Genomic DNA, 14833 nt, shown 5'->3' on the forward strand with positions numbered 1-14833 from the left:
CACTTCTGTAAAGAAGATTACTCTGCTACTTCCTGATTTAGATTTTATGGTTCCAAGGTTAGTTCCTTGATGATTGGACAAAGGTGATGATGTTGATTTCTTTGTCCATTGAGAAGACTGGTAGTGCATGGATAACATAGGATGGTGCATTGATGAAGCAATACTTTCAAGTGTATGTCAAACCAAAAATGTTTGTTTCAGTTTTGAACAGTGTGAAACAATTAAAGGTCCTGTTGAGTTTTTACTGCTATCTGGGGCCCTGTTGGGGAGGTTTACCCTCACTTCATGTTCTGCTAAAAATGATTGCACCATATAGGAAAACTCTGCCACAGGGACAGAGTCAAAAACAAATCAGACAGGGACTCTAGCCTTCACGTACTCTTATTCTACTAAGGAAAATCATTTTACTTAATTATCTTTTTTTGCCGTTGGATAGTAACCTTCACTTCCTGTTTGCCAAAACTTTACCAGCAACACTGAAAGTGAGTGTAAATATCTCTAGCAGAGTCCTGGGTAACAGTAAAAACGTAGGGGTCTTAATCCTACTTCACTTAAACCAACACTGGAAAAAAGCATTGGCTGGACATACACTTTCAGCAGGAACTATGTGTGTACCACCTGTCTCTGCAGTATGGAAAATGCATGTAAATCACAAAACTGGCTTTACAGAATTACAAATCCTTTAGCATGTAAACAATACCCATGTAGGCATTTCAACTATGTATTTAGCTTTTTTGAGTAATGCTGCATTTGATAAGGTAATCTGATCACAATGTATACATGTAATAAAGGTGCTGTATGTATATCATAGCAGGATAGACATAAAATAAAACTATGATAAAAGTCAGGGTTTTTTGCTCTATTGCTGAATGCACACAACTGTATGCAAATAATGTGCTACATTTCACTGTATGTATAACAGATGGATATATTGGCAGCTATTTGAAGACAGCTGTGTACGTACTGGTATAACACAAGGATGATATTTCTAATTCCCAAGGATAAATGCACTGCAGTTTCATTCCGTTCAGGTTCAGTAGGTCCGCTGTGGTTTAATGCTGATCCGGTTTAAGAAGTTTCATGATTCCATGGATTGAAATAACACACATTTCAACTATTTTAAAGTAAATGGTGGTTTATTTGTGACAAACAGCTTATGTTATTTAATATTTTAGCTAACATTATGTTGCATATCTCAGATAAAACTTTTTAGAATTTCTTTAGGAAACTGGAAAAATAATATTCTATATGATATGAGTTATACATGTGTTTTCAAAAGATAAACGCCTTCCATAAAAATGTAACAAGCAGATATGAGTGAACGATTCAGAGTAAAAATGTAATATAATGTATATTTATCAAAGCTTCTTTTTTTCCTGCTGTGCATTCAGTTCATCTGTGCTACATCTGTACAGTCTATGAAAAATATAGCTGAATGCTTGCCCTTAGCGACTCGAATAATCTGTAAATTGTGCATGCCTAAAAACTATTCATATCACTTGAGCTCTCAGCCATCAACAAAATGGGTCAGATTATATCTGCCCAGATGGATACAAATTGTTTCTTTTGTATTCATTTTTCGGCTTTGGAATAATCTACCCATGTGCATTATCTCCGTTTCATCACCAGTGCTATATAGTGTTTAGCACTCAGTAAACTTACATAATAATTACATGTTAATGTTGCGATCTAATATCGCTTACTTTTGTATAAAAGACAACATTTGTCTTGCTTAGACAACGGCGTATATGGAGGGATTACTATTTAATCAGGATGACATTTTACACTTTGCAAGGACAGACTAAGTAAATGTTAGTGCATTTCAAGCTGGTGATCATAGTAAACATTCAGAATGGAACATAGGTCATTATTTCAAAATTGCTGTTGGCATCCCACTGTGTAAGTTGTCTGTTTTCAGGAGCAGGTATTAGTGCCTGTTAAAGAGGGCTTATGAAATCCTTACATGCGCAATGTAAATTACTGTCAATGACAGTTACGTGAAATCATATAATATTTGAAAATAGTATCCCTTTATACTAGATACAGTGGGGGAGATTTACTAAATATTGTTGCACCCAGAATCTGGTGCAGCTGTGCATAGTAACCAATCAGCTTCCAGGTTTTAGGGCCCTTTCACACTGTGGAGTCCGTCGGCGGACTCAGTTTTTCTCAGCGGGGATCGATCTGCCGACCCCCCGCTGAGCAGGAGGATGACAGCTGTGTCTCCGCGCTGTGTGCGGAGACACAGCTGTCAGGTCCCAATGCATCTCTATGGGGGAATCGGATGGGAACTGACCGTCTATCCGTTCTCATAAAATCCCATGCCGGACAGATGGAAAATAGGGTTTCCATCCGTCCAGATTTGACGGATCAGATCGAATGTCAGCGGACATGTCTCAAGCTGACATCCGATGCCCCATAGAGATGCATGGGGTGACCGTTCAGATCTGCCAAAAAACTGACAGGCGGATCTGAACGGTCCGCCTGTGTGAAAGGGGCCTTATTGTCAAAGCTTAACTGAGCAAGCTGAAGTTAAAAGCTGATTGGTTACTATTCACAGCTGCACCAGATTCTGTGTGCACCAGTTTTAGTAAATCTCTCCCAAAGTACCTTTGTTTGCTTAAAAAAAAGGGAAGATTGAAATTATAGTCCTGGCAAAACTTTTTCATTTTAGATAGAAATTCTGCCAGATTTTGTTATGCTATTAAATTTGTTAGGAAGGTACAATCTGCCATCATGTGTATGTGCCTGGCAATGGACTGTCCTCTGGCAGTTGCCAAGTGGGCACCTGCATTAGTGTATGTGTTTTATAGAAGAGATGTTGGAGTTGTTAACCTTTGGAAACATGTTACATGTTCCACCCGTTTTTAGGATATAACATGCAACATGTTCCCACTCCTGCAGCTGCTCCCTGATCCCCACACTCCCTGTGACAGCAGGCCGGGGATCTTCTCCCAGTACCTGCTGTCACTATTTGAAAAGAGCGCGGCCGTGTGGGGCTCCACCCACATTGCTGTGTCATTTTTTTAACAGAGTTCTGTGACTGAATGAACTACAAGTACCGACAGCCTTTGCAGCTGACGGCTTGTAGTTCTCAGTGAACTGCCAGTGCACTGTTGAGTGCTCTAGGTAGTTCACTGATTCTTCCTGTCAGTGTTTAACTGCCTGCCCATACGAGGTACAAGCAAACAGCTTACACTGACAGTCTGCAAGAGCCATGCTTTGCACCCGGGATCTGCTGATCGCCGCTGCAATGCTTTCCAGACTCCAAAGAAAAAATAACAAATTTACCTGCAAAAAAATTTGCATTTATTATTTTTTTTCAAAAGTGAACTTATCCTTTAAGGGTTGGTTTTAAAGAGAGCTGTTGCTGATTGGTCTTCAGCAGTCAGTTCTATATCCTGACTTGATCTACTTCATTCCTCGTGCTGTGACCAACCTGGCTTGTCTTTTCCAACCTTGGTCCAAGATTTACTCAAACCTCTGTTTGATGCTTTGGACATCAGCCAAACTTCTTGTTGTAGACTCTGGGTTTGGCCTGTTCTTTAATGCTTCATCTGCCATTGGGCCTCCCTTCCTCTATGTATTTACAGTAATTAGGAAAATGCCTGGTGCACCTTATTCTGGAAGCTTATCTATCTAATTCTCCACATGCACCATTGCTATTCTGTTCCCCACATAACTCCTATCTTTCATTGACAATAGACCAACCCTTGTCTTCTCACTCTCTAACCAGGTATGTGACAGTATCTGTGTTTGCGAGATTTCCCTCACTTTCTGTCCTACTAACTACATAGGAAGTGAGAGGTTATCATATCATATCATATCATATCATATATCATATCATACCATATATCATATCATATCGTATCATATCATATCATAACATATCATATATCATATCATATCATATCATATATCTTATCATATCATATCAATGGGAACATAGCAACAGAGGACATAACCCTTTGAACTCTACTAAAAAAAAGTGCATTAATGATATTAATGGTTCCATTGTACAGATTTGCTCTCATTGCTTTTCCCAGCGATGCCACAAAAAGTGAGGGGAAATCTTGTCAGTGTGAACACATACAGTGAAAAAACCTGGCAGAGATTGTATTTACTCCCTACTGAAAAAAAATGCAAACATCAAAAGTTTTGCTTGGAGTTTCACTTCCAACAGTAGCAATAATCTCAAATATCTAAATTCTTTACTTTAACACACAAAGTGCTTGCCTAAACAGCAGGTCTTAGGGTCCATTCACACTAGCGCGACTTGTCAGGCGACTTGGTCGCCTGACAAGTCGCAGTCGGTCGCCTGTCATTGATTAGCACAGGACCCGTTCTAATAGGAGCGACACAAGTCACTCCGACTTAGAAAAAGGGTCCTGTACTACTTTGGGGCGACCTGGAGGCGACTTGCATTGACTTCAATTATATGCACCGTGACTTCACAGGTCGCCCCAGCAAGTCGTGTCGCCCCTGTCTGAATGGGCTCTTAGTAACTACCAATCCAAGTAACTCCTTGTCTGAACTGAGCAACACAGACTACAGAAAGGCAATTTATGATTGGTTGCTAAGATTTACTATACTGGACACTTTATCAGAGTATTCTACTCAATGGGATTGAGGCAAAAGGGGGCCATTGAGCATGGAGAGTAAAAATCCCTCACCCAAAACCCTTTGTTTCATCACCTATCAAACATACCGTAAAGTCCTACACTCCACACTTCTGATTGCCATTGTCCTTTAGCATCCTCACCTGTTTGTCAGTTTTGCCATGGATAGTTATGGATCTGACTTAAGGAACTGGTAGGCAGATCTACAGATCATGCTCATTTCACCCCCAGCACATACACGTACTCAAACCCACAGAATGGAAACTCTTATGGAATCCTCTAGTTTTGCTAAAAATTACACTAAGCCAAAAAGTGATTGCTTAGCTCTACAACTTGTGCTACATTACGTAACAGTGAATGTAATAAGCAGCATGCTTGTAGCTATAGGTAGTGCAATGTTTCCTTACCCCTGTTAATGCAATATGGCTTAACAAAATAAATCCTTAAATTACAATTACAAAACACCTGACAGTATAAAAAGTAACCTAATAAATAGATAGGAACATTATTGATAAAAATAATCCAATTTAGAAACAGTGCATATGCTGATATGTTTAATATGAGAGAATGTAAATGTATATACAGGTCTACATACATACTCCTTCTTCCATTATCTAGCTTTGTAATGATACAGTAAAACATGCAGATTCAAGTATCAAGGTAGCATCTATGAATAGGGGTTATTCCTCCCTTGGATCAGGCTTCAGGCTCCAAATCCTTCTTCTCTGTGTCAGTAGGAGTGGAGACTTTCTCTAGAAGTCTTGATGAGGTTGGTCTTGGAAGAGAATATTCAGCCTGCACAAAAACAAAGTAAAAGTTTAAAGCTGAACTGTAGGCAGAACCAGTTCCTGTGCAACAAGCAGCACGCTGATAACAGGAGAAAGCAGAGCAAGAGATGAGCTCATTATTGTGCTGCTACTCCTTTCACTGTTCAGTCACAGGTTGGGGCATGTCAAGGATAACCTGGGCTCAGAAGAAATAGATTGAATGATGCTGGCCATCAGACTGGGGATATTTACCAGAAGAAAAATTTATCGGGGGGGGGTGGAAATCTCTGGACTGAAGGTGAATATTGCAGCAAAATCTGGTTCTTGTATACAACGTATTTTTAATTGGTTTTTCATTTTTATCTGATTATTTTTGATTTGGTTGATTTAACCACTTCCATACCGAGTCATGTAATATGACGTTGGCAAAGTGGTTGTGAGGATCCGGGCCGTCGCCCGGATCTCCCCTCTACTGCGCGCCCCCGGGGGCGCGCAGCGCGGCGATCGGGGGTGAGGCTCGTCCCTCGGACATAGCCCATCCCTGATCAAGGTAAACAGCCAATAGATATTGGCTGTTTACCACGTGATCAGCTGTGTCAATCACAGCCGATCACATGAGCGGCTCCAGCACGAGCCGCTCGTTCTCTCTGCAATGCGCGCCCCCGGGGGCGCGCAGAGCAGCGATCGGGGACGAGGCTCGTCCCTCGGACAGAGTCGATCCCCGATCTAGGTAAAGAGCCAATGAAATTGGCTCTTTACCACGTGACCGGCTGTGTCCAATCACAGCCGGTCACAAATGTCAACAGAGAACACGGTAACTAGCTGTCACCGTGTTCTCCTCCTCACACACTGATCCTGTGTGAGGAAGAGAGTGTGGTAACAGCTAGTTACCAATCATAGTGCACCCCAAACACACTGATTGCCCCCCCCAATAAAGAGCACCTGTCACTAGCCCATCAAAGTACCCGAGTACCTGTCACAAGCCCATCAGGTACTCAGATGACAGGTACTCGGGTACTCTGATGGGCTGGTGACAGGTATTCGGGTACTCTGATGACAGGTACTCGGGTACTCTGATGACAGGTACTCGGGTACTCTGATGACGGGTACTCGGGTACTCTGATGACGGGTACTCGGGTACTCTGATGACAGGTACTCGGGTACTCTGATGACAGGTACTCGGGTACTCTGATGACGGGTACGCAGGTACTCTGATGACGGGTACTCAGGTACTCTGATGACGGGTACTCGGGTACTCTGATGACAGGTACTTGGGTACTCTGATGACGGGTACTCGGGTACTCTGATGACAGGTACTCGGGTACTCTGATGACGGGTACTCGGGTACTCTGATGACAGGTACTCGGGTACTCTGATGACGGGTACTCGGGTACTCTGATGACAGGTACTCGGGTACTCTGATGACAGGTACTCGGGTACTCTGATGACAGGTACTCGGGTACTTTGAGTACCTGTCAACGGAGTACCCGTCATCAGAGTACCTGAGTACCTGTCACCTACCCATCAGAGTACCCGAGTACCTTCCACCTGCTCATCAGAGTACCTGACGCCTGAAGTACCTGAGTACTTGCCGCCTGCTCATCAGTACCCATCACTACTCATCAGTACTCATCAGTACCTATCACGTATCAGTACTGATCATCAGTACCCATCAGTACAGTATCACCTATCAGTATCAGTACTACTCATCAGTACTTATCACCTGCCTGTCACCTGCCCATCAGAGTATCCGAGTACCTGTCACCTGCCTATCGGAGTACTCGAGTACCTGCCACCTGCTCATCAGTACCAGAGTACCTGTCACCTGCCTATCACCTGCCCAACAAAGTACCCAAATCCTATCACCCTTCATACAGCCACCATGTCCAAGTCCAAAAAGGTTTATATACGTCCTCCGTCTAAACCTAAATACCGGTGTTATGGCAGCAGATAGCTGCCATAACCCTGGTATTTTTTTAAACGGTGGACGATTGGCTTTCCGATAAGGGTGGTCCCAGCGGCGGATTCGCCGTGGGATCACCCTTCCGGGATGGCGGAAGAGGCGCCCCCTCCCGCCACGTTCCGGTCCTTTTCCCCGCTTACCGGACCCGCCGGCAGCGGGGAAAACGATCCGGTCCCAGATCCTCACAGACAGGATGTCGAGTGAGGGCAAGCTTGCCCTCACCTGACTCTATGGTCTTGGAGGACCGGAGCTACGGAAAATGTTGTTGCCTAGCAACCGATTTAAAGGTCCTTTTTTTTTTTTTCATTTTATATAATAATTTTTTTTTTTTTCTATCTTTTAGTGTACTTGTGAGATCTGAGGACTTTTTGACCCCAGATTTCACAAAAAATAGGTCCTGTCGTGCCTATTTCTATTACGAGGAATGTTTAAATTCCTTTTAATAGAAATAAAAATGATCAATTTTTTTTTTTTTTAAACGGTGTAAAAATAAAAAATAATAAATAAAATAAATAGCAAAAAAAAAAATTAAAGCGCCCTGTCCCCGTGAGCTCGCGCGCAGAAGCGAACGCATACAGAAACCCCGCCCACATATGTAAACGGTGTTCAAACCACACATGTGAGGTAACTCACTGTAACTCAAAGATGGCAACCTGTAGAAATTTTTAAATTGTCGCCTATGGGGATTTTTAAGTACCAAAGTTTGTCGCCATTCCGTGAGCGTGCTCAATTTTGAAACATGACATGTTGGATATCTATTTACTCGGCGTAACATTATCTTTCACATTATGGAAAAAAAATTGGGCTAACTTTACTGGTTTCTTATTTTTTAATTAAAAAAAGTGAATTTTTTCCAAAAAAATTGCGTTTGGAAGACAGCTGCGCAAATACGGTGTGATAAAAAATATTGCAATAATCTCCATTTTATTCTCTAGGGTCTCTGCTAAAAAAAATATATAATGTTTGGGGGTTCTAAGCAGTTTTCTAGCAAAACAACTGATTTTAGCTTGTAAACACCAAATGTCAAAAATAGGCCTAGGCAAGTGGCTAGGATGCATGATGGTGCGCCTTGGATGTTAGGCCCCTCTATATGGCTAGGTGTGAAAAAGTCTCACACATGTGGTATTGCCATACTCAGGAGAAGAGGCAGAATGCATTTTGGGGTGTCATTTTTGCTATGTACATGCTATGTGTTAGGAATATCCTATAAATTGACAACTTTGTGTAAAAAAAAAAAGTTTTCATTTTTTTCCCACATTTTCCAAAAACCTGTGGAAAAAATGATATGTTCAAACGACCCATAATGCCTCATAGAATATACGTTGGAGTGTTTGCTTTCCAAAATGGGGTCATTTTGTGGACTTTTCCATTGTATTGGTGCTCTAGGGCCTTGAAAAGTGTGATAGGTAGTAATAAAGTTTTATGTGTATTTATGCTCGTAGAACGCCTGAAGGTGCTTCTTGGACGTGCAGTCTCTTTTTGTGGCCAGGCTGTGTAAAAGTCTCACACATGTGGTATCGCCATACTCGGAAGGAGTAGCAGAATGTATTTTTGGGTGTAATTTTTGCTGTGTACATGCTATGTGTTAGAAATAGCTTATAAATTGACAACTTTGTGGGAAAAAAAAGAAAAAAAAAATTTTTCTTCATTTTCCCAAGAATTGTGGGAAAAAATTACAACTTCAAAAAACCCACCATGCCTCTTACTAAATACCTTGGACTGTCTACTTTACAAAAAGGGGTAATTTGGGCGGTATTTGTACTGTCCTGACATTTCAGGGCCTCAAGAAAGGAGATAGGCCGTCAGTACATCTGGTGTGATCAATTTTCAGTAATTGGTACCATAGCTTCTAGTCTCAATAACTTTCACGCAGACTAAATAATATACACTAATTTGGGTTAATTTTACCAGAGACATGTAGCAGTATACATTTTGGCCCAAATGTATGAAGAAAAATTAATTTTTTGCAAAATTTTATAATTGAAACTAAAAAAAAGTGTTTTTTTTTTTAAATTTTTGCTCTTTTTTTGCATATATCACGAAAAAAAAAAACCCCAGTTGTGATCAAATACCACCAAAAGAAAGCTCTATTTGTGTGAAAAAAATGATAAACATTTTGTTTGGTTACAGTGTAGCATGACTGAGCAATTGTCATTCAAATTGTGAGAGTGCTGAAAGCTGAAAATTGGTCTGGCAGGAAGGGTGTCTAACTGCTCTGTATGGAAGCGGTTAATTACTGTTGTCATTTAGCAAACATAAACCATCGATGAGACCATTTTTTTTTTTTTTTATTTCATGTTTTTATGTAAATATTATGGAAATCTCTGGACTGAAGGTGAATATTACAGCAAAATCTGGTTCTTGTATACAACGTACTTTTAATTGGTTTTTCATTTTTATCTGATTATTTTTGACTTGGTTGCTTTAATTACTGTTGTCATTTAGCAAACATAAACCATCGATGAGACCATTTTTTTTTTATTTCATGTTTTTATGTAAATTTTATACGGTTATTGAAAGCTGGAACAACCATACCTATTTCAGAAACAACTAATATGATATGCCTTTGCTAGACCAAATGGCTTTATTCAGCAATGACCACAGTTGTGCTAACGCTGTCTTCACTAAAGGAAAAGGGTCACTTGTCCAATCTTCCCTTCCAGCAAAAATCAAGTGAGCAACAGCCTACATATGTAGGCAGCACTGAAGGGAAAGTCTCCAGGGAAAGTCTGACCTTCTACTACTAGCAGGACCGCACAGCTTTATTTTAATATTTGTGAACAGACCCACTTCAAGAGTATCAATACGATATACAGGTAAATATAAATACACACTCATAATCTTGATGAGCTCCAACACAACTGAACAGACATATACTGTATAGTGTGATCAAAGTATCCCAGTTTGCTCTATCTTTGCTGTTTCACGTTTGTTAACCACTTTACCGCCGGAGGATTTTCCTGCTTTACGTCCAGGCCACTTTTTGCAACTTGGCACTGTGCAACTTTAACTGACAATTGCGCGGTCATGCAACACCGTACCCAAACGAAATATAGGTCCTTTTTTTCCCACAAACAGAGCTTTCTTTTGGTGGTATTTGATCACCTCTGCGCTTTTCATTTTTTGTGATATTAATAAAAAAGTAGCGACAATTTTGCGAAAAAATTGACATTTTCTACTTTGACAGTTAAAAAATATCCAATATATTCAATTTTTGTCATATATTTAGGCCAAAATGTATTTAGCTACATGTCTTTGACAAAAAAATTCTCAATGAGCGTATTTTTAACCGCTTTAAGACCGGAAGATTTTACCCCCTTCCTGACCAGGCCATATTTTGCGATTCGGCACTGCGTTACTTTAACAGACAATTGTGCTGTCATGCGACGCTGTACCCAAATTTAATTGATGTCCTTTTTTCCCCACAAACAGAGCTTTATTTTGGTGGCATTTGATAAAAAAAGAGCGACAATTTTGAAAAAATAACAATATTTTTCACATTTTTTTAAATGAAATTCCCCCCCCCCCCCCCCCAAAATCTAAAAATCTAAATTTTTTAACATTTTAGGCAAATTTGTTTTCTGCTACATATTTTTGGTAAAAAAAATTGCAATAAGCGTATTTTGATTGGTTTGCGCAAAAGTTATCGCAGCTACTAACTACGGGAAATATTTATGTCATTTTTAGTTTTTTTTTTAACTAGTAATGGTGGCGATCTGCCTTTTTTTATTTTGCCGGACTGCGACATTGCGGCGGACAGATCGGACCCCTAACTGACATTTTTGACACTTTTGGGGGTACCAGTGACATTACTACAGTAATCAGTGCTATAAATATGCACTGTTACTGTAATAATGACACTGGCAGGGAAGGGGTTAACTTTATTGGTGATCAAGGGGTTAAATGTATGCCTGGTACTTACTGACGTGTGTGGGGGAGATTGTGTGACATGGCACAGATCGCAGGTTCAGCTATGCTGAATCCTGTAATCTGTCCCTGCCTGTCACTTAGGAGATCCGCCTGCTTTGTTTACACAAGCGGGCTGATCTCCTCACTCGATCCCTGACGATCGGGGAAGAGCGGCGATGATCACCGCCTCTCCTCCCCTGGCCCGACTCCCGCTGTGTCTGAATACAGCGGGAGCGAGCCTCCGGCGGCGCACGTGCGCCGCCGAGAAGGGGAGGAGTCCAGCGACGTAGATCTATGTCGCTGGGCGATAACAAGCCACTTTGCCGCAGTACCAGCTCAGTAAGCGGTCGGCAAGTGGTTAAAATTTTACAAATATTAGTGTACTATTTATTTTTTTGTTTCAGTGAAGAAGTACAAAGGCTAAATACAATCAACACAGGTTTTGTGGTTTCTTCTGGAAACAAAATATATATTTGTAGGTCTCCTTTTACAAGACAAGGTTATAGGTGATGGAACATGCAGTAGCTTGATTAAAATGGGTTCTTCCTGTTGTTGTGGATTTGCCGGCTTCAGGGACAAGATAGAAAGAGAGGGAGAGCGGAAGAAAGGGAAGATCAACAAGGTTTTATTATCTGTATCCAGTGATACAGAAAACAAGTGTAATGTGATGCATGATATTGCTTGCTAGATTTAGTCCAAAGTACACGTGCTTGTTAGAGCACAGAATATGGATTAGAGGAAAGTAGAGGAGGTAGTCGGTGCTAATATTTGTACAGTTAATAAAAGGTATGTAACCCTAAACAATTAACTTCTTTTATTTGCTCCATTAGCCTGTTAAATATACCATTGAAAACATTATGCTATATACGTTCAGTGCAAAGAAAGCACATAGTTCCTGCCAGAAACCCAGTGAGCTGATAATTTCATGTGCTCTCTGCTGACTTATCATTTAACACCTTTCTCTGCTGTCTTTGTGGACTACAGAACATCTCCATGCTCCGTTATGGAGATGAGGAGAGTGATAACCACCCATTTGCATGGATAGCTACCAGCAAGAATCTGCTACTCTTTCTGGCAGCCATGCACACATTGTGTATGAACAGTCATGGCCAGCATTAATGCAGCCAAATTTGTACCAAGCAAAAATTCACAGCTGGCACCACAGTTTGCTTGTAACCACTCATCCAGATGGTTATATGTGCTTAGAGATGCTACATGACATTGACTCTCCTCTGTCTAGCCATGCCTCTTTTGGCACAAAGAACCTACAAATTTTGGAAAACGTTCCCTGTTCATGAACAGATGGAATGTGCAATCTATGATGTCTGGGTCTCTCCTGAAAGGATTTTCACTCTCCCACATATCTTTGCAGGACCCTATTGGAAAAAGATTTTCCAAAAAATGGGTTATTTTTGTGGTTGATCCCGCCATCTATGTCCTAGGCAAACATCTCATTGTACCTACTGAAAATGTTCCTTCTTTCAAAGATTCTGGTGACTGCAACCAGCATTCGCTAATATTTCTGTAGGTAAAACTTCTTCAGCTAATTGGACTGGGACAATAAATAACCAACATGACCCTGTTTTTCAGGATAATGCTGTTACAGAGCATTTACAATAATTCCTTTTTGCTCTGCTTTTTTGTGTAGATGTCCTGGAGCACGCCAGGAGAGAGATATCCAGAATAGCTCTTTTTTTTATTCTCTGGATAAAGGCTTGTGTAGCACCCTCCTAGGTAGGTGCTAGAAAGAGAGTATAGTTTTTGGCTCTGTCTGCCTATCAGAGGAGCAGCAGGCAAATTCTATATTGCTTTCTGCTTAACAAAAAGCAGGATCTGTGAGTTAGGTCTGCTCATGGTGCTCAGTGTGTGATTCATCTGGTCTAGGGAGTGTTTCACACTGGTCCAATAGGGAGGCACCCAGATGTTTTAGGCCGAGTCGCAGTCGGGAGAAGGACCAGCTAAACCTGCACAGACAGAACAAATTCCAATCAAGGCAGAGGGGAATCAATGGGCTCCCCAGGAAGAGGGTCTCCCGTGTGAAGAATAAAGTGGAGGGCGGGGCCATTGATGTAGGGTCCCCAAGCTTTCAACATCAGTATGGATTCTTGGAGGAAGGGATAGATGTTTGGAAGTCGGAGGAAGAGAAAGAGTGGGACTTGGGAATGGATGAGAGTAGCAGTTCAGCCAGTCCTAGCTTGCCTGATGAGGAGACAAGGGATTCCGTGGTATGCATGAAGTGTGCCAGAAATTTGGGGTTCTGTGAGGCCTACACTACAAGGGTCCCAGACCTATCCCCACCTCGTACCTACACCCGGGCTCAGGATCAAAACGAGGCCTATGCTAACCTCATCAGGAGAGAAGAGACCCTATATTTCCCACCTGGGAGAGAAAGCAGGCAGACCCTCCCCAGGTTCTCAAGATGTCAACGCTTCATTCAGAGGAAGGTGGCCCTGGAGTATGGATATGATTACCCCTATGCTCCTCTGGAGATAATTCTGGAAATTGAGGCCAAAAGAGAAGAATGATGCAATGATGCGATCTGGGAGCTCCTGTACATTGCTAGACTGTATCGGAACAAGGAGTGGCCTGATCTATGGGACACCTTCTGTTCTGTAAAAACAAATTGGAACTTGGTACGGGCTGTTTACATAGACCGCGTGGAGGTCCGCCACCCAAACGGATCTGGCCTGTCCGTGTCAAGGACCATGAGGGGAAAACCATCCGGATCCCTCACCCAGACTATTACTGCTGAGGATGCAGGACTTCACCTTTGTTAAGGCTGGCTAGCCTAAGAATTTCTTAAAGAAGAACAGGGGCTAGAGAACCCGAGGTTACAGTTACAGTTAAAGCTAAAATTCAAGGTTCAAGTTGTTGCTGTTAGGACCAAAGCCCTATTCCCAATACCCCTTTCCCTTCTATCCTTGCAATAGGGATCGGGAAATCAACAGAACTGCTACCACTGGGTAGTATCACCAAGAGAGGGCTGACCCTCTAACATTAAAAGAGACTCTTTGTTCAAAAGATCTCAGTAGTTGCGCAGTTCTATTCTTCAGCTGCTACAGGAAGTTGTTCTTACTGAACATTCTTTGGAGATCCTTTGGGCCATCGGGCCAGGATCATTATCCACCTCAAAGTTAAAGGGGACACTCTACAAAGAAACTTGGGCCATCGGGCCATGGGAGAAAGTACAGCAGAAGAAGATCCTTTCACAAAGATACTTTACTTAAAGGACACTTTGCAAAGATCCTGTTGGGTCAGTGGGCCAGTTGGAGGAACTTTATGTAAGTTACTACTTCAGTAGAACAGGTAGTGGCTTGAGGTCTCTTCAGAGAAGGGGAGGCCAGGATGTGAGGGACCCCTTGAAGAGACCTGTGGTACTCACAGGTTGAACAAGCTTGCTCAGGCTCCAGGAAAATAGCTTGTCACAAGAAGAAGAAGACATGTTGCCTCGGTGCTACAGGAGGTAAGGACACTGTGAGCAATAGGTCAGGTGGACTCTGCATGTCTTCACTCTGAACTTGTGAGTTTGACTGTGATAAGAGGAGAGTCAGCGCCCAAGTGTTGGAAGAGGGACT

General features: G+C 41.8%; 1 protein-coding gene across 3 annotated transcripts in view; it reads right to left on the reverse strand.

The window, feature by feature from the left end:
* Window positions 1-4504: 4504 nt before the first annotated feature.
* DCDC2 (doublecortin domain containing 2) overlaps window positions 4505-14833 on the reverse strand; it is a 279474-nt gene continuing 269145 nt past the window's right edge. For all 3 annotated transcript variants that reach the window (XM_082257352.1, XM_082257351.1, XM_082257353.1), the window contains exon 11: window positions 4505-5414. In XM_082257352.1, coding sequence (XP_082113478.1) covers window positions 5316-5414 — 99 coding nt within the window. In that variant the 3' untranslated portion in view covers window positions 4505-5315. The remainder of the gene's footprint in view (window positions 5415-14833) is intronic.

This window comes from Pelophylax lessonae, assembly GCF_965119305.1.
Source record: "Pelophylax lessonae genome assembly, chromosome: 5".
NCBI classification, from domain to species: domain Eukaryota; kingdom Metazoa; phylum Chordata; class Amphibia; order Anura; family Ranidae; genus Pelophylax; species Pelophylax lessonae.